Source organism: Mustela nivalis (assembly GCF_964662115.1).
Source record: "Mustela nivalis genome assembly, chromosome: 9".
NCBI classification, from domain to species: Eukaryota; Metazoa; Chordata; class Mammalia; order Carnivora; family Mustelidae; genus Mustela; species Mustela nivalis.
The window spans coordinates 108,610,283-108,636,700 of NC_139028.1; the positions used below are offsets into that span (position 1 = coordinate 108,610,283).

The window sequence follows — 26,418 nt, forward strand, 5'->3', positions numbered from 1 at the left end:
GCCATTTAACCAACTGAGCCACCTAGGTGCCCCAGTACATTACTATTTATACAGTACTTAAGAAATATCTACATTTTCCAAATTGGCCGAACCAGCTTACTTTCCCACCAGCTCTGCACAAAGGTTTTTTTTTTCCTAGTCCTCCCCAACACTTGTTATTTCTTGTCTTTTTGATATTACCCATTCTGACTGGTTTAAGGTGCTATCTCATCTTGCTTCCGCATTCCATTTCCCTGAAGAATAGGGATGTTGAGCATATTTTCATATGTCTATTGGCCATATGTCTTCTTTGGAAATAGGTCTATTCAAGTTTTCAGCCCATTTTTTAAATTGTATTCTTTGGCTTTTTTTGTCTTTGCATTGTATGAGTTCTTCATATATTTTGGATATTAACCTTATGTCAGATATACCATTTGCAAATACTTTCTCCCATTCAGTGAGTTGACTTTTCATTTTGATGATGGTTTCCTTCATTGGTTTTTCCTTTACAAGCTTTTTAATTTGATGTAGTCTCATTTGTTTGTTTGTTTTGTTTTCCGTGCCTTTGGCATCAGATCCACAAACACATCAGCTAAGTCTGATGTCGAGGAGCTTGCTGCCTATGTTTCTTTCTACGAATTTAATGGTTTCAGGTCTTAGATTCAAGTATTTTATCCATTTTGACTTAATTTTTGTGTATGATATACGAAAGTGGTTGAGTTTCTTTTTTTTTTTTTTTTCATGAGGCTGTCCAGTTTTACCAGCACTATTTATTGAAGAGACTGCTTTACTTTTCCATTGTATGCTCTAGGCACTTTGCTGAAAACTAATTGTCCATAAATGTGTGATGTTTTCTCTGGGCTAGCTGACCAGATCCAATCATCCAAGCAGCCTGTGAGGCAGGCAGGGCATTATTTCCTATGGCTTAGCAAGGATATCAAGGCAGTAAGGAAAAGAGTAAAACTCATTCATGACAGAGCGATGACTTATTTTGGTACAACCTGGAGCATTGTTATCAATCAGTCTGGGTAGAATTCTCACCCTTTCACTTGATGACTATGTGACCATGAGCAAATAAACCTCTCCCAGCCTCAGGATTATCACCTCAGGATTTTCATAATGGGGCTGATTTGGAGTATTTTCCAACATGTTATGCTACATTACTAACCCTTCACTAAAAATATCTACTTAACATCATTCCCACAAACATTTTTGCTTGTTTGTTTTTAGTATTTTGAATAGTAAAGTCAGCTACCTTGCCAGTTATTAGGGATAGAGAGATGTTTTAGGTAAGGTCTCATTCTTGGTTTGATCGACTTCAACTATTCTTATTGTGGAAGAAAGCAATGGGTGGGCAAGGAATTATTTAACTCTTGCTGACAGGGATTGCATTTAATCTGTACATTACTTGTTTTTAGGGGGCTGAGTTTGAGAAATTCTTTATAGATCTTTGATACCAACTCTTTATCTTATATGTCATTTGCAAATATCTTCTTCCATTTCGAGGGTTTTCTCTTAGTTTTGTTGACTGTCCTTTGCTATGCAACAGCTTTTTATCTTCATGAAGTCCCAAAAATTCATTTTTGCTTGTGTTTCCCTTGCATTTAGAGACATTTCTTTAAAAAATGACTACTGGAATTTTGATAGGGATTGCATTTCATCTGTATCTTTCTTTTAAAAGGATGGAAATTTAAACAATATTAATTCTCTTAATATTTTTACCCATTATTTTGTTCATGTGTTATGTCACACTGATTGATATATTGATGTTGAACCATCCTTTCATAACTGAAATAATTCCCCCCTGATCATGGTATATGATTCTTTTAATGTGTTCTTGAATTCACTGTGCAATATTGAAGATTCTTGCATCGATGTTCATCAAGCACAATGGGTTCTAGTTTCCTTTTCTTTGATGTCCTTGTCTGTTTTGGTATTAGGGTAATGCTGCCCACATAAAATGTGTTTAGACTCTTACTATTTGCAGATGATATGATACATTATGTGGAAAACCCAAGAGCACTCATACATAGAACTCATATAGGAATTCAGCAAAGTGTCAGGATATAAAATCAATGCACAGAAATCAGTAGCATTTCTATACACCAACACCAAGACAGAAGAAAGAGAAATTAAGGAGTTGATCACATTTATAATTGCGCCCAAAACCACAAGATACCTAGGAATAAACCTAACCAAAGAGGCAAAAAATCTCTATTCAGAAAACTATAAAGTGCTCATAAAAGAAATTGGAGAAGACACAAAGAAATGGAAAAACCTTCCATGCTCATGGACTGGAAGAACAAAGATTGTGAAAATGTCTATGCTACCTAAAGCAGTCTATACTCTTAATGCAATCTCTATCAAAATGCCATCAACTATTTTCAATGAAGTGGAACAAATAATCCTAAAATGTATATGGAACCAGAAAAGACCCTGAATAGCCAGAGGGATGTTGAAAAAGAAAACAAAAATTGGCGGCATCACAATTTAGGACTTCAAGCTCTGTTACAAAGCTGTAATCATCAAGACAGTATGGTACTGGCAAAAAGAAGATACATGGATCAATGGATCAGAACAGAAAATTCAGAAATGGACCCTCAACTCTATGGCCAACTAATCTTTGAGAAAATAGGAAGGACTATCAAATGGAAAAATGTCTCATCCATAAATGGTGCTGGGAAAATTGGGCAGTCACTTGTAGAAGAGTGAAACTGGATCAATCTTACACCATACACAAAGATAATCTCAAAGTGGATGAAAGACCTCAAAATGTGAGATAGGAACCCATCAAAATCCTAGAGGAGAACATAGGCAATGACCTCTTTGATATTGGCCACAACAACTTCTTTCAAGACATGTCTCTAAAGGTAAGGGAAACAAAAGCAAAAGTGAACTTTGGCAAATTTATCAAGATAAAAAGCTTCTGTCTCCAAAGGCAAGGGGAAAAAAAGCAAAAATAAGCTTTTGGGACTTCATGAAGATAAAAAGCTGTTGCACAGCAAGGGAAACAATCAACAAAACTAAGAGACAACCCCCGGAATGGGAGAAGATACTTGCAAGTGATACTACAGATAAAGGACTGGTGTCCAAGATCTACAAAGAACTTATCAAACTCAACACACAAAAAAAACAGATAATCAAGTGAAAAAATGGACAGGAGACATGAACAGACACTTCTCCAAAGATGACACTCAAATGGCTAACAGACACATGAAAAAAAAAATGGTACAGGTACTCAACATCATTAGTCATCAGGGAAATTCAAATCAAAACCACACTGAGATACGACCTTACACCAGTCAGAATGGCAAAAATTGACAAGACAAGAAACAAGTTTTGGAGAGGTTGTGGAGAAAGAAGAACCCTTGGGAAGGCAAGGTTATACAGCCACTTTGTAAAACAGTGTGGATGTTTCTCAAAAAGTTTAAAATAGTCCTACCCTAAAAAAAAAATAGACTTACCCTATGATCCAGCAATTGCACTAGGGGGTATTTAACCCAAGGATACAGATGTAGTGAAAGGAAGGGTGACAAGCACCACAATGTTCATAGCAGCAATGTACACGATAGCCAAAATGTGGGAAGAGCTGAGATGCCCTTCAACAGATGAACAGATAAAGAAGATGTGGTCCATATATACGATGGAATATTACTCAGCCATCAGAAAGAATGAATGCCAAACTTTTACATAAACATGGATGGAACTGGAGGAGCTTATGCTAAGTGAAATAAGTCAAGCAGAGAATGATGATTATCCTATGGTTTCACTTACTTGTGGAACACAGGAATAGCATGGAGAGCATTAGGATAAGAGAGGGAAAAATGAAGGAGGAGAAATCAGAGGGGAAGATGAACCATGAAAGACTATGCACTCTGGGAATCAAACTGAGAGTTTCAAGGAGGGGAGGGGCTTCAGGGGTGGGAGGATGGGTGAGCCCGGTGATGGGTATTAGGCAGTGCATGTATTGAATGGAGCACTGGGTGTTATATGCAAACAATGAATCATGGAACACTACATCAAAAATCAATGATGTCCTGTATGGTGACTAACATAACATAAGGGAAAAATTATATAAAAAAAGAAAAAAGCTTCTGCACAGCAAAGGGAACAGTCAACAAACTAAGAGACAACCCACAAAATGGCAGAAGATATTTGCAAATGACATATCAGATAAAGAACTATTATCCAAGATCTATAATGAACTTCTCAAATTCTCAACACCCAAAACACAAATAACCCAGTCAGGAAATGGACAGAAGACATGAACAGATACTTTTCCAAAAAAGACATACAAATGGCCAACAGAAACATGAAACAATGGGCCACATCACTAGCTATCAGGGAAATAAAAAAAAAAACCCACAATGAGATACTACCTCATACCAGTTGGAATGGCCAAAATTAACAAGAAAGGAAACAACAAATGTTGTTGAGGATGTAGAGAAAGGAGAACCCTCTTAACACTGCTGGTGGGAATGCAAGCTGATACAGTCACTCTGGAGAACAGTATGGAGGTTTCTCAAGAAGTTAAAAATAGAGCTACCCTACAACCCAGTAATTGCACTACTAGGTATTTACCCCAAAGACACAGATGGAGTGGTCTAAAGGGTTACCTGCACCCTAATAGTCATATCAGCAATCTCCGCAATAGCCAAACTGTGGAAAGAGCCAAGATGTCCATTGATAATTGAATGGAAATACACAACAGAATATTATGCAGCCATCAGAAAGGATGAATACTTACCATTAACATCGATGTGGATGGACCTGGAGGGTGTTATGCTGAGCAAAACAAGTCAGAGAAAGACAAATATCAGGATTTCACTCCTATATGGAATATAAGAAACAGGGCAGAGGACCATAGGAGAAGGGAGGGAAAACAGAATGAGAAGTCATCAGAGAGGGAGAAAAACCATAAGAGACTCTTAACTATAGGAAATAAACTGAGGGTTTCTGGAGGGGAGGTGGGTGGGGGTATGGGGTAACTGGGTGATGGGCATTAAGGAGGGCACGTGATATGATGAGCACTAGGTGTTATACACAACTGATAATTTACTGAATGCTACATCTGTAACTAATGATGTATTGTAAGTTGAATAACTGAATTTTTTAAAAAAGAAAAAATAATTTGCTTTGTTTAGAAGTTTTTAAAAAACAGCCCCTAGTTTCATTAATATTTTCTATTGTCTTTTTGTTCTCTTTTTCATTCATTTCCACTCTGATCTTTGTTATCCCCTTCCTTCTACTAACTTCAGGCTTATTCTTTCTTTTTTTTTAATTAATTTTTTATTTTTTATAAACATATATTTTTATCCCCAGGGTACAGGTCTGTGAATCACCAGGTTTACACACTTCACAGCATTCACCAAAGCACATACCCTCCCCAATGTCCATAAATCCCACCCCCTTCTCCCAAACCCCCTCCCCCCAGCAACCCTCAGTTTGTTTTGTGAGATTAAGAGTCACTTATGGTTTGGGGCTTAAGTGGGTAGGCTTATTCTTTTTTTAGTTCCCTGAACTATAAAGTTAGGTTGTTTAATTTACATTTTCCCTTTTTTTTTTTGGTTACTTATTTTTTTAATTTTTTATAAACATATAATATATTTTTATCCCCAGGGGTACAGGTCTGTGAATCGCCAGATTTAAACACTTCACAGCACTCATCCCAGCACATACCATCCCCAATGTCCATAACCCCACCCCCCTTCACCCAACCCCCCTCCCCCTAGCAACCCTCACTTTGTTTTGTGAGATTAAGAGTCACTTATGGTTTGTCTCCCTCCCAATCCCATCTTGTTTCATTTAGTCTTCTCCTACCCCCTTAACCCCCATGTTGCATCTCCACTTCCTCATATCAGGGAGATCATATGATAGTTGTCTCTCTCCAATTGACTTATTTTGCTAAGTGTGATACCCTCTAGTTCCATCCACGTCATCGCAAATGGAAAGATTTCATCTCTTTTGATGGCTGCATAGTATTCCATTGTGTATATATACCACATCTTCTTGATCCATTCATCGTTGATGGACATCTAGGTTCTTTCCATACTTCGGCTATTATAGACATTGCTGCTTTAACATTTGAGTGCACGTGCCCCTTTGGATCACTACATTTGTATCTTTATGGTAAATACCCAGTAGTGAAATTGCTGGGTCATAGGGTAGTTATATTTTCAATATTTTGAGAAACCTCCATGCTGTTTTCCAGAGTGGTTGGGCCAGCTTGCATTCCCACCAACAGTGTAGGAGGGTTCACCTTTCTCCACATCCTCGCCAGCATCTGTCATTTCCCGACTTGTTAATTTTAGCCATTCTGACTGGTGTGAGGTGGTATCTCATTGTGGTTTTCATTTGTATTTCCCTGATGCCGAGTGATGTGGAGCATTTTTTTCATGTGTCTGTTGGCCATCTGGATGTCTTCTTTGCAGAAATGTCTGTTCATGTCTTCTGCCCATTTCTTGATTGGATTATTTGTTCTTTGGGTTTTGAGTTTGATAAATTCTTTATAGATTTTGGACACTAACCCTTTATCTGATATGTTGTTTGCAAATATCTTCTCCCATTCTGTCAGTTGTCTTTTGGTTTTGTGAACTGTTTCCTTTGCTGTGCAAAAGCTTTTCATCTTGATAAAATCTCAATAGTTCAATTTTCTCTTGCTTCCCTTGCTTTTGGCAATATTCCTAGGAAGAGGTTGCTGCAGCTGAGGTTGAAGAAATTGCTGCCTGTGTTCTCCTCAAGGATTCTGATGGATTCCTTTCTCACATTGAGGTCCTTCATCCATTTTGAGTCTATTTTTATGTGTGGTGTAAGGAAATGATCCAATTTCATTTTTCTGCATGTGGCTGTCCAATTTTCCCAACTCCATTTATTGAAGAGGCTGTCTTTGTTCCCATTGGACATTCTTTCCTGCTTTGTTGAAGATTAGTTGACCATAGAGTTGAGGGTCTATTTATGGGCTCTCTATTCTGTTCCATTGATCTATGTGTCTGTTTTTGTGCCAGTACCATGCTGTCTTAATGATGACAGCTTTGTAATAGAGCTTGAAGTCCGGAATTGTGATGCCACCAACGTTGGCTTTCTTTTTCAATATCCGTTTGGCTATTCGAGGTCTTTTCTGGTTCCATATAAATTTTAGAATTATTTGTTCTATTTCTTTGAAAAAAAATGGGTGGGATTTTGATAGGGACTGCATTAAATGTGTAGATTGCTTTAGGTAGCATAGACATTTTCACAATATTTATTCTTCCAATCCAGGAGCATGGAACATTTTTCCATTTCTTTGTGTCTTCCTCAATTTCTTTCATGAGTACTTTATAGTTTTCTGAGTATAGATTTTTGAGCTCTTTGGTTAGGTTTATTCCTAGGTATCTTATAGTTTTGGGTGCAATTGTAAATGGGATTGACTCCTTAATTTCTCTTTCTTCTGTCTTGCTGTTGGTGTAGAGAAATGCAACTGATTTCTGTGCATTGATTTTATAACCTGACACTTTCCTGAATTCCTGTGCAAGTTCTAGCAGTTTTGGAGTGGAATCTTTTGGGTTTTCCACATATAGTATCATGTCATCTGTGAAGAGTGATAGTTTGACTTCTTCTTTGCCAATCTGGATGCCTTTAATTTCCTTTTGTTGTCTGATTGCTGAGGCTAGGACTTCTAGTACTATGTTGAATAGCAGTGGTGATAATGGACATCCATGCTGTGTTCCTGACCTTAGTGGAAAAGCTTTCAGTTTTTCTCCATTGAGAATGATATTTGCGGCGGGTTTTTCATAGATGGCTTTAATAATATTGAGGTATGTGCCCTCTATCCCTACACTTTGAAGAGGGATGGGATCAGGAAGGGATGCTGTACTTTGTCAAATGCTTTTTCAGCATCTATTGAGAGTATCATATGGTTCTTGTTCTTTCTTTTATTAATGTGTTTTATCACATTGATTGATTTGCAGATGTTGAACCAACCTTGCATCCCTGGAATAAATTCCACTTAGTCATAGTGAATAATCCTTTTAATGTACTGTTGAATCCTATTGGCCAGTATTTTGGTGAGAATTTTCGCATCTGTGTTCATCAAGGATATTGGTCTGTAGTTCTCTTTTTTGATAGGATCCTTGTCTGGCTTTGGGATCAAGGTGATGCTGGCCTCATAAAATGAGTTTGGAAGTTTTCCTTCCATTTCTATTTTTTGGAGCAGTTTCAGAAGAATAGGAATTAGTTCTTCTTTAAATGTTTGGTAGAATTCCCCCGGGAAGCCTTCTGGCCCTGGGTTTTTGTTAGCTTGGAGATTTTTGATGACTGTTTCAATCTCCTTACCGGTTATGGGTCTGTTCAAGTTTTCTATTTCTTCCTGATTTATTTGTGGTAATTTATATGTCTCTAGAAATGCATCCATTTCTTCCAGAATGTCAAATTTGTTGGCGTAGAGTTGCTCATACTATGTTCTTATAATTGTTTGTATTTCTTTGGTGTTAGTTGTGATCTCTCCTCTTTCATTCATGATTTTACTTATTTGGGTCCTTTCTCTTTTCTTTTTGATAAGTCGGGCCAGGGGTTTATCAATCTTATTAATTCTTTCAACGAACCAGCTCCTAGTTTCATTGATTTGTTCTATTGTTTTTTTGGTTTCTATTTCATTGATTTCTGCTCTGATCTTTATGATTTCTCTTCTCCTGCTGGGTTTAGGGTTTCTTTCTTGTTCTTTCTCCAGGTCCTTTAGGTGTAGGGTTAAGTAGTGTACCTGAGACCCTTCTTGTTTTTTGAGAAAGGCTTGTACTGGTATATATTTTCCTTTCAGGACTGCCTTTGTTGTGTCTCATAGATTTTGAACCATTGTGTTTCATTATCATTTGTTTCCATAAATTTTTTCAATTCTTCTTTAATTTCCCGGTTGACCCATTCATTCTTTAGTAGGATGCTGTTTAGTCTCCATGTATTTGGGTTCTTTCCAAATTTCCTCTTATGATTGAGTTCTAGCTTTAGAGCATTGTGGTCTGTAAATATGCAGGGAATGATCCCAATCTTTTGATACTGGTTGAGACCTGATTTAGGACCGAGGATGTGGTCTATTCTGGAGAATGTTCCATGTGGACTAGAGAAGAATGTGTATTCTGTTGCTTTGGGATGAAATGTTCTGAATATATCTGTGATGTCCATCTGGTCCAGTGTATCATTTACGGCCTTTATTTCCTTGTTGATCTTTTCCTTAGATGATCTGTCCATTTCAGTGAGGGGGAGTGTTAAAGTCCCCTACTATTATTGTATTATTGTTGATGTGTTTCTTTGATATTGTTATTAATTGGTTTATATAGTTGGATGCTCCCACGTTAGGGGCATAGATATTTAAAGTTGTTAGATCTTCTTGTTGGACAGATCCTTTGAGTATGATATAGTATCCTTCTTCATCTGTTATTATAGTCTTTGGCTTAAAATCTAATTGATCTGATATAAGTATTGCCACTCCTGCTTTCTTCTGATGTCCATTAGTATGGTAAATTCTTTTCCACCCCCTCACTTTAAATCTGGAGGTGTCTTCAGGTTTAAAATGAGTTTCTTGAAGGCAACATATAGTATTATGGGCTGTATGTTTTTCTTGTTTAGTGCTCTGAATATATCATGCCAGTTCTTTCTGGCCTTCCAGGTCTCTGTGGATAAGTCTGCTGCCAATCTATTATTTTTACCATTGTATGTTACAGACTTCTTTTCCTGGGCTGCTTTTAGGATTTTCTCTTTGTCACTAAGACTTGTATATTTTACTATTAAGTGACATAGTGTGGAACTATTCTTATTGATTTTGAGGGGGATTCTCTGCACCCCCTGGATTTTGATGCTTGTTCCCTTGGCCATTTTAGGGAAATCCTCTATAATAATTCTCTCCAATATACCTTCTTATCCCCTCTCTCTTTCTTCTTCTGGAATCCCAATTATTATAATGTTGTTTCATCTTATGGTGTCACTTATCTCTCAAATTCTCCCCTCATGGTCCAGTAGCTGTTTCTCCCTCTTTTGCTTAGCTTCTTTATTCTCTGTCATTTGGTCTTCTATATTGCTAATTCTTTCTTCTGCCTCATATATCCTAGCTGTGAGAGACTCCATTTTTGATTGCACCTCATTAATAGCTTTTTTTATTTCAGCTTGTTTAGATTTTAGTTCTTTTATTTCTCCAGAAAGGGCTTTTATATCTCCCGAGAGGGTTTCTCTAATATCTTCCATGCCTTTCTCAAGCCCGGCTAGAACCTTGAGAATCATCATTCTGAACTCTAGATATGACATATTACCAATGTCTGTATTGATTAGGTCCCTAGCCTTAGGTACTGCCTCTTGTTCTTTTTTTTTTTTTTTTTTGTGGTGAATTTTTCTGCCTTGTCATTTTGTCCAAATAAGAGTATATGAAGGAGCAAGTAAAATGCTAAAAGGGTGGCAACAACCTCAGGAAAATATGCTTTAACCAAATCAGAAGAGATCCCAAATTGTGTGTGTGGGGGGAGGTTACAAAAAGAGGTTCAAAAAAAAAAAAAAAGAAACAATTAAAAAAAGAAAACAAATAAAGAAAAAATATAAAAAAGAAAGAAATATGTATTAGATAAACTAGTTAAGAAACGTTAAAAAAAGAAAAGGGTAAAAGTTAAAAAAAATTAGCAGAAGAAGAGAAAAAAATTGAAAAAGAAAAAAAATTAAATTAACTGTGAGACTAAAGAATCATGGGAAGAAAGCCATGAGTTCCGTGTTTTGCTTTCTCCTCCTCTGGAATTCTGCTGCTCTCCTTGGTATTGAAACTGAACTCCTTGGTAGGTGAATTTGGTCCTGGCTGGATTTCTTGTTGATCTTCTCTGGGAGGGGCCTGTTGTAGTGATTCTCAAGCATCTTTGCCCCAGGCGGAATTACACTGCCCTTACCAGGGGCCGGGCTGAGTAATCCACTCGGGTTTGCTTTCAGGGGCTTTTGTTCCCTGAGCGCTTTCTGTAGAGTTCCAGAGGATGGGAATGAAAATGGTGGTCTCCTAGGCTCCATCCCGGAGGAGCCAAGAGCTCGGGGCCCCACTCCTCAGTGCACCTCAGACAATAGCGCCCATTTACTCCCATCTGCCTGGCCTCCGGCTGCGCTCGAGCTCCTGGAGCCTGCAACCAGTTCAAGGTAACCCCGAGCTGTGAGCTCACTCCTCGGCTCTGTCTCGGTAGCCAGCTTCCCCGTTCTAATACCTGCAATCTCTGCGACACTCAGACACCCCTGATCCTTTTTTGACCCTGCGGGACCTGAGGCCATGCCGGCCCCACGTAGGCTTCACCCTGGTTGAGCCTCTGGAGCGATGTCATTCAGTGGAACAGACTTTTAAAAGTCCCGATTTTGTGCTCCATTGCTCCACCACTTGCTGGGAAGCCAGCCCCTCCTCCTGCAGTCTATCTTTCCATCACTTTGGATTCACTTCTCTGCCAGTCGTACCTATCAGAAAGTGGTTGATTTTCTGTTTCTAGAATTGCTGTTCTTCTTCTCTTTGATCTCCTGTTGGATTTGTAGGTGTTTGCAATGTTTAGATAAGCTAGCGATTTAGCTGATCTCCTGCTACCTGAAGTAGTCTCAGCCTGCTACTTCTCCGCCATCTTGACTCCACCCCCTTACATTTCACCTTTCTTAATTCAAGCATTCATCGCTATGTACTTCCCCTCTTAGAACTGCTTTTGCTGTATCCCTAAGTTTTGACATGTTATATTTGAATTTTATTGGCCTCAAGAATACTTTAGTTTCTGTTTTTGATATCTTCTTGATCCATTGTTCAATAGCATGTTGGTGCTCAGTAGCATGGTGTTCAGTAGCATGTTGTTTTCTCTGCACATATTTGTGAATTTTCCAGTTTTCTTCTTGTACTTGATTTCTAGTTTTATATCACAGGAAAAGATGCTCAATATGATTTTAATCTCTTTAAATTTAATAAGACTTGTTTTGTGGTTTAACATATGAAGTGTTCTGGAGCATGTTTCATTTGTACTCTGGAAGAGTATATATTCTGCTTCTTTTGGATCAAATATTCTGCAAACATCTCTTAAGCCCATTTGTTCTAACATGTAGTAGTTTCAGTCCCACATGTTGATATTAATATTCTGTCTGGTCTATCTAGTGTTTAAAATGGGTTAGCAAGTTTTCTACTGCTCTTTCTCCCTTTGAGTCTGTTAATATTTCCTTGATGAATTTAGATGTTCCTAACTTGGGTGCATAAATACTTGCAAATGTTTTATCCTCTTGTTGAATTGACCCCTTATTCTTATATAATGATCTCTGTGTCCTATTAAATCCTTTTTAATAAAGACATCTGAACCGTCTTTCTTTTGATTTCAATTTACATAGAATTTATTTTTCCACCCCTTCATTTTTAGTCTTTGTGTGTGTATCTTTAAAGCTCTAGAAAGTCTCTTGTAGGCAGCATATAGTTGTATCTTGTTTTTTTTAATCCATTCAGTCACTCAACATGTTTGATTGGAGAATTTAGTCCTTTAATATTAACGTATTAACAAGTGTGGGTTAATGCTGCATTTTGTCCATTGTTTTTTTGCCATGTTTTGTAATTCATTTGTTTCTTGATGTCTTGCTCTCTCCCTTTCTATTTGATGATTTCATGTAGTAGTATATTTAGATTCCATTGTCCTTATCTTTTGTGGATTTACTATAGGTATGGATGTGTGATTACCACAAGGCTTACCTAAAACACATTACGACGGTCTACTTTAAACTGGTAACAACTTAAGCTCAAATGTATTTTAAAACTATATAAGAAATTAAAAAAATTTTTAAAATTTTAAAAACTACATTAGTACATTTTATATTGTTAATGCAACAATTTATATCTTTTTATCATGTGTACCCATTACCATATTATTGTAATCATTTTATTTTTACTTTTGTCTGTAACCCTCATTTTACATTTTAAGTGATATACCTCCATTTTCACCATATAAGAATATTCCAAATTTAATTTACCTTTCCAATGAGATTTTATTTTCATATGGTTTCTTCTTACTAATTGGTGACATCTTGTTTTTGCTTGAAGTCCTCCTTTACATTTTTTGTAAAGGCAATCTAGTGGTGATGAATTCATTAGGTTTGTGTGTCTGGAAACTCTCCTTCAAATATGAAGGACGATTTATCTGGGTAGACAATTCTTGATTGGCAGGTTTTCTTCTTTCAGCACTTTGAATATAGTGTGCCACACCACTGGCCTGGAAAGCTTCTGCTGACCTATCTACTGATAATTTAATGGAGGTTTCCTTGTACATAAAAGTTGTTTTTCTCTTGCTGCTTTAAAGTTTAACTCCTCGTCTTTAATTTGTGACATTTTATTTGTAATATATGTCAGTGTGGTTCTCTTTGGATTCATATTACTTATTACTTAGAATACTCTGGGCTTCCTGGATATAGATATCTGCTTCTTTTCCTAGGTTAGGGAAATTCTCAGCCATAATTTCTTAAAATAAGTGCCATCCCACCCCGCCCAGTCTTTGGGGCCTCTATAATGCAAACATTGGTCTGCTTGATGGTAGCCTATAAATCCCTTAAGCTATCTTCACTCTATTTCCTTCTTTATCTGACTGCTCCTCTGATTGGAGCATCCATCACTTCCACTGTCCTACCTATGATTTCATTGGTTCTTTCTTTCATTTCATCTGGTATGCTGCTGACCCTTTCTATTGAATTTTACAGTTCACTTAATTCATTCCTCAGTGCTGTGATTTCTGTTGGTAATTTCTTATATTTTCTATCTCTGTTGAAATTCTCACTTGTTTCTTCATTGCTCTCCTAACATTGGTAACCATCTTTATGCCCATAATCTGAACTCTTTATCAGATAAATCATTCATCTCTGTGTCAATAAAATCTCTTTATGGGTTGGATTATTTGTTCTTTGGGTGTTGAGTTTGCTAAGTTCTTTATAGATTCTGGACACTAGTCCTTTATCTGATATGTCGTTTGCAAATATCTTCTCCCATTCAAATGGGCAGAGGACATGAACAGACATTTCTGCAAAGAAGACACCCAGATGGCCAACAGACACATGAAAAAGTGCTCCATATCACTCGGCATCAGGGAAATACAAATCAAAACCACAATGAGATATCACCTCACACCAGTCAGAATGGCTAAAATCAACAAGTCAGGAAATGACAGATGCTGGCGAGGATGCAGAGAAAGGGGAACCCTCCTACACTGTTGGTGGGAATGCAAGCTGGTGCAGCCACTCTGGAAAACAGCATGGAGGTTCCTCAAAATGTTGAAAAAAGAACTGCCCTATGACCCAGCAATTGCACTATTGGGTATTTACCCTAAAGATACAAATGTAGTGATCCAAAGGGGCACATGCACCCGAATGTTTATAGCAGCAATGTCCACAATAGCCAAACTATGGAAAGAACCTAGATGTCCATCAACAGATGAATGGATCAAGAAGATGTGGTATATATACACAATGGAATACTATGCAGCCATCAAAAGAAATGAAATCTTGCCATTTGCGACAACATGGATGGAACTAGAGCATATCATGCTTAGCGAAATAAGTCAAGCAGAGAAAGACAACTATCATATGATCTCCCTGATATGAGGAAGTGGTGATGCAACATGGAGGCTTAAGTGGGTAGGAGAAGAATAAATGAAACAAGATGGGATTGGGAGGGAGACAAACCATAAGTGACTCTTAATCTTACAAAACAAACTGAGGGTTGCTGGGGGGAGGGGGTTTGGGAGAAGGGGGTGGGATTATGGACATTGGGGAGGGTATGTGCTTTGGTGAGTGCTGTGAAGTGTGTAAACCTGGTGATTCACAGACCTGTACCCCTGGGGATAAAAATATATGTTTATAAAAAATAAAAAATTAAAAATTAAAAAAAAATCTCTTTATGGGGTTCTACCTGTTCTTTTGTTTAAAACATATTTCTTTCTTTCACTTTCCTTCTCTGTGTTGATTTCTGTGTATTAGATAAATAAGCCTCCTCTCCGAGTCTTGAAAGAATAGTCTCATGCAAGATATAAAACATATTGTCCAGTTGGGCCCTAGGTCATGATTGTTTCTCAAACCTCTCTGATTGTCCAAATGGCTTTCTTTGTTCTTAGTGGCTCCCCATTGTTGAGGTTGTGCCATGACCTGTCACTGTCTCAGAATGGAGGATCTCAGCCAGCACCTACATGCAGGGTGACTGGAAGTCAGATACTCAAGAAGCATTTCTAAAGTGGACAGGTGGTCCTCTTTCAGGGAAATACTGGGAAATAGGTGTTTCTATCTATGCCCTCTGCAGTAAGCCTGGGGTGAGGTGGGGGACAGCCAACTAAGGATTGTTTCATTGTTTGCCACATTCCTGTGGGATCCATGAATGCAAGTCCCACTAGCCAAGAGAGCCAGGCTATCAAGGGAAGTATCTTCAAGTCAGGACCCATAAAATCCAGAACATCAGATATTAGCACATTCTCCCTTCTAAGACATAGCAATAACCTAGAATGGGGCAGAGGGAGAGCACAGAGATAGTGCCTACAGCCTCCCCAGTCTCCAGAGAATGTGGCAGTCCACCCATAGGTGTGTATTAAATTAGACCTATATGATATAACTTGTATAATATGCATATAGGATCCTTTAAAAAAAAAGACTAGAAGTTGAGTGTTTCTGACTGCTGCATCTGCGCTAAGTTCTGGAGGATCTATAGTTCAGAACTCTTTCTATGTTTGCTATCATCTTGTGGGTCTCATGGATGTAGGTCCAGTCAACTTTCAAAGACAGGTTTTCTGGGAGCCTATCGCCCAGGAGGAAGTCTTAGAAGTTAAGGTGCTCTTTGTTTTGTTTTGTTGACTGTTTCCATTGCTGTGCAGAAACTTTTGATCTTGATGAAGTCCCAAAAGTTCATTTTCACTTTTGTTTCCTTTGCCTTAAGAGACATATCTTGAAAGAAGTTGCAGTGGCTGATATCGAAGAGGTTACTGCCTATGTTCTCCTCTAGGATTCTGATGGATTCCTGTCTCACTTTGAGGTCTTTTATCCATTTTGAGTTTATCTTTGTGTACGGTGTAAGAGAATGGTCGAGTTTCATTCTTCTACATATAGCTGTCCAATTTTCCCAGCACCATTTATTGAAGAGACTTTTTTCCACTGTATATTTTTTCCTGCTTTGTTGGAGATTATTTGACCATAGACTTGAGGATCTATATCTGGACTCTCTACTCTGTTCCACTGGTCTATGTGTCTGTTTTTATGCCAGTATCTTGCTGTCTTGGTGATCACAGCTTTATAGTAAAGCTTGAAATGATGATGCCCCCAGTTTTGTTTTTCTTTTTCAACATTTCCTTAGCAATTCAGGTTCTCCTCTGATTCCATACAAATTTTTGGATTATTTGCTTCAGCTCTTTGAAAAATGCCAGTGGAATTTTGATCCGAAAGGTATTAAAAGTATAGATTGCTCTAGGCAGTATAGACATTTTCACAATGTTTATTCTTCCAATCCAAGAGCATGGAATAGTCTTCCATATTTTTGTGTCTTCTTCAATTTCTTTCATGAGTGTTCTGTAGTTCCTCGAGTACAGATCCTTTACCTCTTTGGTTAGGTTTATTCCCAGGTATCTTCTGGTTCTTGGTGCTATAGTAAATGGAATTGATTCTCTAATTTTCCTTTCTATGTTTTCATTGTTAGTGTATAAGAAAGCAACGGATTTCTGTACATTGACTTTGTATCCTGCCACATTATTGAATGCTGTATGAGTCCTAATAGTTTGGGCGTAGAGTCTTTTGGGTTTTCCATATAAAGTGTCATATCATCTGTGAAGAGAGAGGGTTTAAGTCCTTCACTGCCAGTTTGAATACATTTTATTTCTCTTTGTTGACTGATTGCTATTGCTAGGGTTTCTAATACTCTGTTGAACAAAAGTGGTGAGAGTGGGCATCCTCGTTGTGTTCTTGATCTCAAAGAGAACGCTGTCAGCTCTTTCCCACTGAGGATGATATTCACTGTGGGTTTTTCATAGCTAGATTTGATGAAGTTCAGGAATGTTCCCTCTATCCCTATACTTTGAAGCATTTTAATCAGGAAAGGACGCTGGATTTTGTCAAATGCTTTTCCTGCATCAGTTGAGAGGACCAGGTGGTTCTTCTCTCTTCTCTTATTGATTTGTTATATTACACTGATTGTTTTGCAAATGTTGAACTGCCCTTGCAACCCAGGGATAAATCCCACCTGGTCATGGTGGATAATCTTTTTAATGTGCTGTTGGATCCTGTTTCCTAGGATCTTGTTGAGAATCTTAGCATCCATATTCATCAGAGATATTGGTCTGAAATTCTCCTTTTTGGTGGGGTCTTTGCCTGGTTTGGGGATCAGGGTAATGCTGGCTTCATAAAAAGAGTCTGGAAGTTTGCCTTCTGCTTCAATATTTTGAGAGAGCTTCAGGAGGATAGGTGCTATTTCTTCTTTGATAGTTTGGTAAAATTGCCCAGGGAAATCCATCATGTCCTGGGCTGTTTTGGGGGAGGTTTTTGATCAGTGCTTCAATCTCGTTACTAGATGGCGGTCTATTCAGGTTGTCAATTTCTTCCTGGTTCAATTTTAGGAGTTTATAGTTTTCCAGGAATGCATCCATTTCATCTAGGTTGCATAACTTATTGGCATATAACTGTTGATAATAACTTCTGATGATTGTTTCTATTTCCATGGTTTTAGTTGTAATCTCTCCCTTTTCATACATAATTTCATTAATTTGGGCTTTCTCTCATTTCTTTTGGATTAGTGTGGTCCATGGCTTATCTACCTTATTGATTCTTTCAAAAAACCAGCTTCTAGTTTTATTGGTGTATTCTACTGTATCTCTAGTTTCTATATCATTGATCTCTGCTCCAACCTTGATTATTTCCCTTCTTGTGTGTGGAGTAGGCTTAATTTGTTGTTGATTCTCCAATTCTTTAAGGTGTAGAGCCAGCTGGCATATTTTGGATTTTTCCATTTTTTTTTGAGGAAGGCTTAGATGGCTCTGTATTTCCCCCTTAGGAGCACCTTTGCTGTATCCCATAGGTTTTGGACTGAAGTGTCTTCATTCTCATTGGTTTCCATGAATTGCTTAAGTTCTTCTTTGATCTCCTGGTTTATCCAAGCATTCTTAAGAAAGGTGGTCTTTAACTTCCAGGTGTTTGAGTTCCTTCCAAACTTTTCCTTGTGATTTAGTTCTAGTTTCAAAGCATTGTGATCTGAGAATATACAGGGAATAATCTCAATCTTTTGGTATTGGTTGAGCCCTGGTTTTATTTATTTATTTATTTTTAATTTATTTTTAGCAAAACAGTATTCATTGTTTTTGCACCACCCGCAGTGCTCCATGCAATACATGCCCTCTCCAATACCCATCACCTCATTCCCCCAACCTCCCACCCCCCGCCCTTTGAAAAACCCTCAGGTTGTTTTTCAGAACCCATAGTCTCTTATGGTTCACCTCCCCTTCCAATTTCCCTCAACTTCCTTCTCCTCTCCATCTCCCCTTGTCCTCCATGCTATTTGTTATGTTCCACAAACAAGAGAAACCATATGATAATTGACTCTCTCTGCTTCACTCAGCATAATCTCTTCCAGTCCCGTCCATGTTGCTTCAAAAGTTGGGTATTGGGGTGCCTGGGTGGCTCAGTGGGTTAACGCCTCTGCCTTCGGCTCGGGTCATGATCCCAGGGTCCTGGGGTTGAGCTCCACATCGGGCTCTCTGCTCTGCAGGGAGCCTGCTTCCCCCTCTCTCTCTCTGCCTGCCTCTCTGCCTACTTGTGATCTCTGTCTGTCAAATAAATAAATAAAATCTTAAAAAAAAAAAAGTTGGGTATTCATCCTTTCTGATGGAGGCATAATACTCCATAATGTATATGGACCACATCTTCCTTATCCATTAGTCCATTGAAGGGCATCTTGGTTCTTTCCACAGTTTGGCAACTGTGGCCATTGCTGCTATAAACATTGGGGTACAGATGACCCTTCTTTTCACTACATCTGTATCTTTGGGTTAGATTCCCAGTAGTGCAATTGCAGGGTCATTGGGAAGCTCCAGTTTTAATTTCTTAAGGAATCTACACACTGTTCTCCAAAGAGGCTGCACCAACTTGCATTCCCACCAACAGTGTAAGAGGGTTCCCCTTTCTCCACATCCTCTCCAACACATGTTGTTTCCTGTATTGCTATTCTGGCCATTCTAAGTGGTGTAAGGTGGTATCTCAATGTGCTTTTAATTTGAAACTCCTTGATGGCTAGTCATGAAGAACATTTTCTCATGTGTCTGGTAGCCATTTGTATGTCTTCATTGGAGAAGTGTCTGTTCATATCTTCTGCCAATTTTTTGATTGTCTGTATTGTGTATGTTGAGTTTCTGGAGTTCTTTATAGATCCTGGGTATCAACCTTTTGTCTGTACTGTCATTTGCAAATATCTACTCCCATTACCTGGCTTGCCTCTTTGTTTTGTTGACTGTTTTCTTTGCTGTGAAGAAGCTTTTGATCTTGATAAAGTCCCAAAAGTTCATCTTCGCTTTTGTTTCCTTTGCCTTTGGAGACATATCTTGAAAGAAGTTGCTGTGGCTGATTTCGAAGAGGTTACTGCCTATGTTCTCCTCTAGGATTCTGATGGATTCCTGTCTCACGTTGAGTCCTTTTATCCGTTTTGAATTTATCTTTGTGTATGGTATAAGAAAATGGTCGAGTTTCATTCTTCTGCATATAGCTGTTCAGTTTTCCCAGCACCATTTATTGAAGAGACTGTCTTTTTTCCACTGTATATTTTTTCCCGTTTTGTCAAAGATTAATTGACCATAGAGCTGAGGGTCCATATCTGGGCTCTACTCTGTTCCACTGGTCTATGTGTCTGTTTTTATGCCAGTACCATGCTGTCTTGGTGATCAAGGCTTTGTAGTAATGCTTGAAATCAGGGATGTCTTTATTTTTTTTTTAATTTTTTTTTTCAGTAGAAAAAAAGAAATCTTTACTAAAAGATTCACATTTTAGAATACATTTCAGCATCTAGTGACAATATGAGAAGTTTAGGGGAGCCACTTAATTGTTGAGCCCAGAGAGAACTGGGCTATAATCTATTTTTTTTAAATTTTTTATTTTTTATAAACATATATTTTTATCCCCAGGGGTACAGGTCTGTGAATCACCAGGTTTACACACTTCACAGCACTCACCAAAGCACATACCCTCCCAAATGTCCATAATCCCACCCCCTTCTCCCAAAACCCCCTCCCCCCAGTAATTTTTTTTTACATTATGTTAGTCACAATACAATATATCACTAGTTTTTGATTGTTTCTATTGAAGGCCCATCACCTCCATTTTTTCCCATTATGACCAGATACACAGGATAAACCTCAATCACCTTCATGTCTGGATTATGCTGCATCAAAATATTTGGGAGAAAAGGTCTCTGTACACCTTGGGCCTCTGTCAGGTATCACTCCTTTACAGTCAGATGTCTGAGATTGAACAAGGCTCAATATCTGAAGCAAAGAGAAGTAATGAGTTTCTAAACTTCAACATTTTACAAATACATGTGGATTATTTTAAAGATTTTAATTATTTACTTGAGAGAGAGAGAGAGAGAGAACATAAGCAGGAGGACGTACAGAGGAAGAGGGAGATTCAGGTCCCTACTGAGCAGAAACCCCTGACATGGGACTCAGTCCCAGGACCCTGGGATCCTAACCTGAGCAGAAAGCAGATGCTTAACCAACTAAGCCACCCAGGTACCCCCACTTGCAGATTACTAATGAATAATGAGGCCACTCCTCATGCAGGGTGAAAGTATGAACCTCCTAGACTTAAATGTATTGTGCTTGTGTAGAATCAAGTCAGCTCTCAGTCCATTTGGCATATTACCTGTCCCTAAATAACCTTTGTTTATATTAAGGCAGTTTGTATTTTGTTAGAGTCCATTCCTCTGCATGTTACTGGGGATTAAGGTTTCTGAGAGGACAAATCTGGACATAACCTCAGCAAAACCATCTCTTCTTTTGTAACCTCTTCAAGGCATCTTTGATTTCCTTGTTCCTCAGACTGTAAATCAAGGGATTTAACATGGGAATGGCTACAGTGCAGAATACTGATGCAAATCTGTCAAAACTGGAGGAACCACCAGAGCTGGAACTCAAATAGACAGAGATACTTGAGGTGTAGAAGAGGGAAACCGCTGTCAGATGAGAAGCACAAGTGTTGAAAGCCTTGGACCTACCTTTAGCTGAAGTGATCTTCATGATGGAGTTGACAATATAAACATAGGATATCATGATAATGAGGGCATTTATTATCCCAAAGAACATTGATAATATAGCAATCAATAGTCTCACAAAGAAAGTATCAGTGCAGGACAGGATTATCAGTTGGGGTATGTCACAGAAGAAGTGCTTGATGACATTAGGCCCACAAAAGTGGAGCTGAAAAATGCTACACAACTGGGACATAGAAGCAGAGAGTCCAGCCAAATAGGATCCCAGCACCATCCGAATACACAGGGTGGGTGACATGATGGATGAATAGAGAAGTGGATTGCAAATGGCACTATATCGGTCATAAGCCATGGCTGTCATGAGACAAGACTCACTCAGTGCCATGGTTGCAAAGACAAAGTACTGGACAGCACAACCCACAAAGGTGATGGTCTGCTGCTCTTGGAAAAAGTTGGAGAGCATCTTGGGAGCTATAGAGGTCACATAGCAGATATCTATGAAGGACAGATTACTGAGGAAGAAGTACATGGGTGTGTGGAGGTGAGATTCCATCCTTATTAAGATGATGAGGCACAGGTTCCAAGTCAGAGTCAAAATGTAGATCAGCAGGAATACAACAAAGAGCACTGCTAGGATTCTGGGAAAATCAGAGAATCCCAAAAGGATGAAATAGGTGATCTGTGTCATATTTCCTCCCGCAATCATTGGCTTGCTGCTTCTAAAATCAGGAAAGAGAGAAGAGAATGCACTGCTGACTCAGGTGAGATGACAGTATTACAATTCCCATATGAGCTGTTTTTTCCCTCCACGGAGTGCTGGAAAGAACCAATGTCTCACTGTCCTAATGAAAAGACCCAGCTCTTCATCTCAAATTGTCAAGAAGTGTGTTTTTAAAAGTGCCTCTAAATAATGATGTGTTATATGTTGGCTAATAGAATTAAAATTTAAAAAAGAAGATGAATGGATCAAGAAGATGTGGTATATATACACAATGGAATACTATGCAGCCATCAAAAGAAATGAAATCTTGCCATTTGCGACAACATGGATGGAACTAGAGCGTATCATGCTTAGCGAAATAAGTCAAGCAGAGAAAGACAACTATCATATGATCTCCCTGATATGAGGAAGTGGTGATGCAACATGGAGGCTTAAGTGGGTAGGAGAAGAATAAATGAAACAAGATGGGATTGGGAGGGAGACAAACCATAAGTGACTCTTAATCTCACAAAACAAACTGAGGGTTGCTGGGGGGAGGGGGTTTGGGAGAAGGGGGTGGGATTATGGACATTGGGGAGGGTATGTGCTTTGGTGAGTGCTGTGAAGTGTGTAAACCTGGTGATTCACAGACCTGTACCCCTGGGGATAAAAATATATGTTTATAAAAAATAAAAAGTTAAAAAAAAAAAAAGTTAAAAAAAAAAAAAAGACTGTGTTGGAAAAAAAAAAAGTGCTTCAGGTTCTCAAATATTTCATGAAGTCTCATGAAAATTAAAGAGATATGTTTGAATTTGACTAAGAAGCAAAATAATGCAAATGGTGTGAATATTACAGAGATCATTCATCAAAAGTTTTTTTTAAAAACCTTTGATAATGCACTATATAACCAGTTTTACTAGAACATAAGTGGGATCACTCTAGATTAAAACTGAGATAGCCCTTCAGGCCCACATGGCCATCTAGGTAATGTTTTGAAATTTCCTTTTTTATCTTTAGGAAAAGCTATTTAATCTCTTTGTAATAATTTCACAAACTTTATATGAATACAGTAAATATATCATCTTCTAACTGCCCTGGAAAACTATATAATAACTTATCACTCTGATAATATTTTCTTGAGGCACAGTATATGTATCCAGTAAAGTTATGGAAGAAGTCTTCTTAGGGAAATCTTTGTACTAAGTATACCAATGGGAAAGCAGTACAGATCACTATTGACCTCCCAATTAGGGTACTTTACTACTTGAGAAACAACATGGTATGGTGGCTAAATGTTCAGACTTTGGAGTTTTGTCTAGTAACCTCTTTATGAACTTGTCCCAATAGCTTAAACACAGTAACATTGATTTGCTCAAAATGAAGTGAGGACATTAAGAGCCTCTGGATGATAAAATTACTAGGACAGTTACAAGAAAATTCATGGAGATGCTCAGTACACAATTCTGTACAGAGTAATAGTTCAATAGGTGTTGGCTATTATTATCAGGGATTTGTTACAGTTAACCATGAATGACAGCTGTACCCATGGTTAGGAATATCATCAGTGTTATAGTTGTATGGGTTAATTTGAGGGATTTCCTGGGCATCACAAACTTGTAGACAGTGAGGAATCATTACCTCTAGGCAGATGTAGATTCAAACCTCATGTAGAAACAAATCAAACCATCCGGGGCCATGAAGACACAAAGCGCATAAACAATTTTCTATTTAGTTTGTTTGAGTTTGAATACACTTGGTCAACTGACAACCAGCATCAAACTATAACCCTGATGCAAAGGAAAACTATGTATTTTTAATTACCAAGTATCACATAGGTATATGTTAAATTTCATTGTTACAGTCATCCAGTTAGAGCTCACTAACAGATTCATAACAGATTGCAACTATAGCCTATGCTCCATAACTGACTGTCCTTCCTTGTTATGAAGGAGTATATCAATGAGAACAGCTAAGAAATTTTTGAAAAAATATGAATAATTAAAAATACATGAACTTTCAAATATTAAAAAGTATTAGGAACATTGATCATTCACTATGCCTATGAAAATAGACATGTGTCAAAAGACCTTATACATATTTTAGAAAAATTTGAATATAATTAAGAATATAAACATGATAAAATTAGTATTTTAAATTGATAAGCATTTCTGTAATCTTGGTGTGTGGCAAAATGTATGAAACATAATATCAGAAACAGAAACTATAAAAGAAATATGTAACAATTTAAAACTCGGTTATGTGACAAGAATCCACTTAAGGAAAATACTTCTTTTTTTTTAACATCTTAGTGTTTATTTGTCCAGATATTTTTAAAGTAGGCCCCACACCCAGTATGGAGCCAAATTATGGGACTGAACCCACAACCCCGAGATCAAGACCTGAGCTGAAATCAAGATTTGGATGCTTCACCAACTGAGCAACTGAGAGGTGCCCTTCTCCAGACATTTTTTAAAATTTCTTTTCAGTGTTCCAGAATTCATTGTTTACGTATCACACCCAGTACTCCATGCAGTATGTGCCCTCCATACCCACCACCAGGTTCATCCAACCACCCACTCTCCTCCCCTCCAAAACCCTCAGTTGGTTTCTCAGAGTCCACAGTCTCTCATGGTTCATCTCCCCCTCCAATTTCCCCCAACTGCCTTCTCCTCTCCATCTCCCCATGTCCTCCGTGCTATTTCTTATGCTCCACAGATAAGTGAAATTATATGATAATTGACTCTCTGCTTGACTTATTTCACTCAGCATAATCCCTTCCAGTCCTGTCCATGTTGATACAAAGTTGGGTGTTCATCCTTTCTGATGGAGGCATAATACTCCATTGTATATATGGACCACATCCTTATCCATTCATCCATTGAAGGGCACCTTGGTTCTTTCCACAGTTTGGTGACTGTGGCCACTACTGCTATGAACATTGGGGTAGAGGTGGCCCTTCTTCTCACTACATCTGTACCTTTGGGGTAAAAACCTAGCAGTGCAATTGCAGGGTCATAGGGGAGCTCTATTTTTAATTTCTTATGGAAAAGCCACAAGTTAAAATACAATTGATTAGGGAAAAATAGTTACAAAGCACAAAAAAGACAATATACTAATGCCTTTAATATAAAAGGCATAAATCATGGGATAGGGCACTCATATTTGCTAATGATGGGGGTACAAAATGATTCTACCTTCCAGAAAGTAAAATATTTTTGCTTTATATAACATCTCTGTCTCTCAGTATCTCTGTCTCTGTCCTTATTTCTCTCTCACCCACACATACAAACACAGGAGACAAATAAAACTGCCTGAAGTAATGAATGGTGTGATTCTGGTTTCCTTCTTTAAACCTTTCAGTGTTTGATCAATTATTTCCAACAACCCATATATTTATAGGATCTAAAGCTATTATGAAATATAAATCCACAGAGTAAGACATAAAGGGAGAGGGGACAGGGAAATGAAATGGAGAAAGAATGACAGAGAAAACAGACTTTCAGAATTTCCTGGCTTTTACCTACTGGCTGTGTCACCCTTAGCAAGTTGTTAACCCCTCTGTGCCTCAGTTGCCTCATCTATAAATGGCACTAATAGTACTCACTACCTCAGAGGGTTGCTGCAAGGACTGATTGACATAAAGTGCTTAAAACAGTAAGGGGTGGGATTATGGACATTGCGGAGGGTATGTGCTTTGGTGAGTGCTGTGAAGTGTGTAAACCTGGTGATTCGCAGACCTGTACCCCAGGGGATAAAAATATATGTTTATAAAAAATAAAAAATTAATTAAAAAAAACAGTAAGGGCTCAATAAATGTTAGCAACTATCATCTCCATTATCATTCTGCTCTGTGAAAGAAAAATAAAGCAAACTAACACTGAAATATCAAGGAGCTCTTCACATAAATTATTTTCTAAATTAGATGTTCTCTAAGTCAAGACTCAAGAATATCATTAGTCAATAATTGCATTTCTTTCTATCTGGTATTACTCTGTTATCTCCCAGTCAGCTGGAGTGTAAACTTCTGATGCTGCTTTTCATGGGCCACCACCACCAGGAACTCTGAGCTGATGAAGCTCCGTACAGTGCATGGTCTAGTGGACATGTTTCACTATTACCAATAAGCACCTTGTATACGAATATTTGTGTTACTGAACAAATACATGGTGAACAAATGGTGCTTTTACCCACTTTTGGAAGCAAAACTAAAATTACCTTCTTCATTTCAGTTATACTTTTATGAACTTGGAAACCTTTCTGTTGACTCCTAAAGTGTGGCCAATATAAAACTTCTCCATATTTTATCCAGGATGAATTGGAGTCAAAGAAAATATTCTAAAAACATAAACTCTCATGCACAACATACCCCAGCACACCAACATAATCATTCAGTGAAAAGAAGTGAAGCTTCTGATCAATCACTTGCAGTAAAACTCTTCACTTTCTTATCACATTCTGATGACAGAGCAACCAGAGGCAAAAGTATTTACTGTGACTCATCATTCCCCCAAAATTAGGAATTGCGGATTGTTCTACTAAT

General features: G+C 38.0%; 2 protein-coding genes across 2 annotated transcripts in view; one reads left to right on the forward strand and one right to left on the reverse strand.

The window, feature by feature from the left end:
* The window catches only part of FAM111A (FAM111 trypsin like peptidase A), a 212,724-nt gene that overhangs the window by 172,827 nt on the left and 13,479 nt on the right, over window positions 1–26,418 (forward strand). The gene's annotated exons all lie outside the window — the stretch shown is intronic.
* On the reverse strand, window positions 20,946–21,884 carry LOC309872882 (olfactory receptor 5AN1-like; the record flags this gene model as incomplete). Its single annotated transcript, XM_082747849.1, has 1 exon — window positions 20,946–21,884. The coding sequence occupies one exon, from the start codon at window positions 21,882–21,884 to the stop codon at window positions 20,946–20,948; it is 939 nt and encodes a 312-aa protein (XP_082603975.1).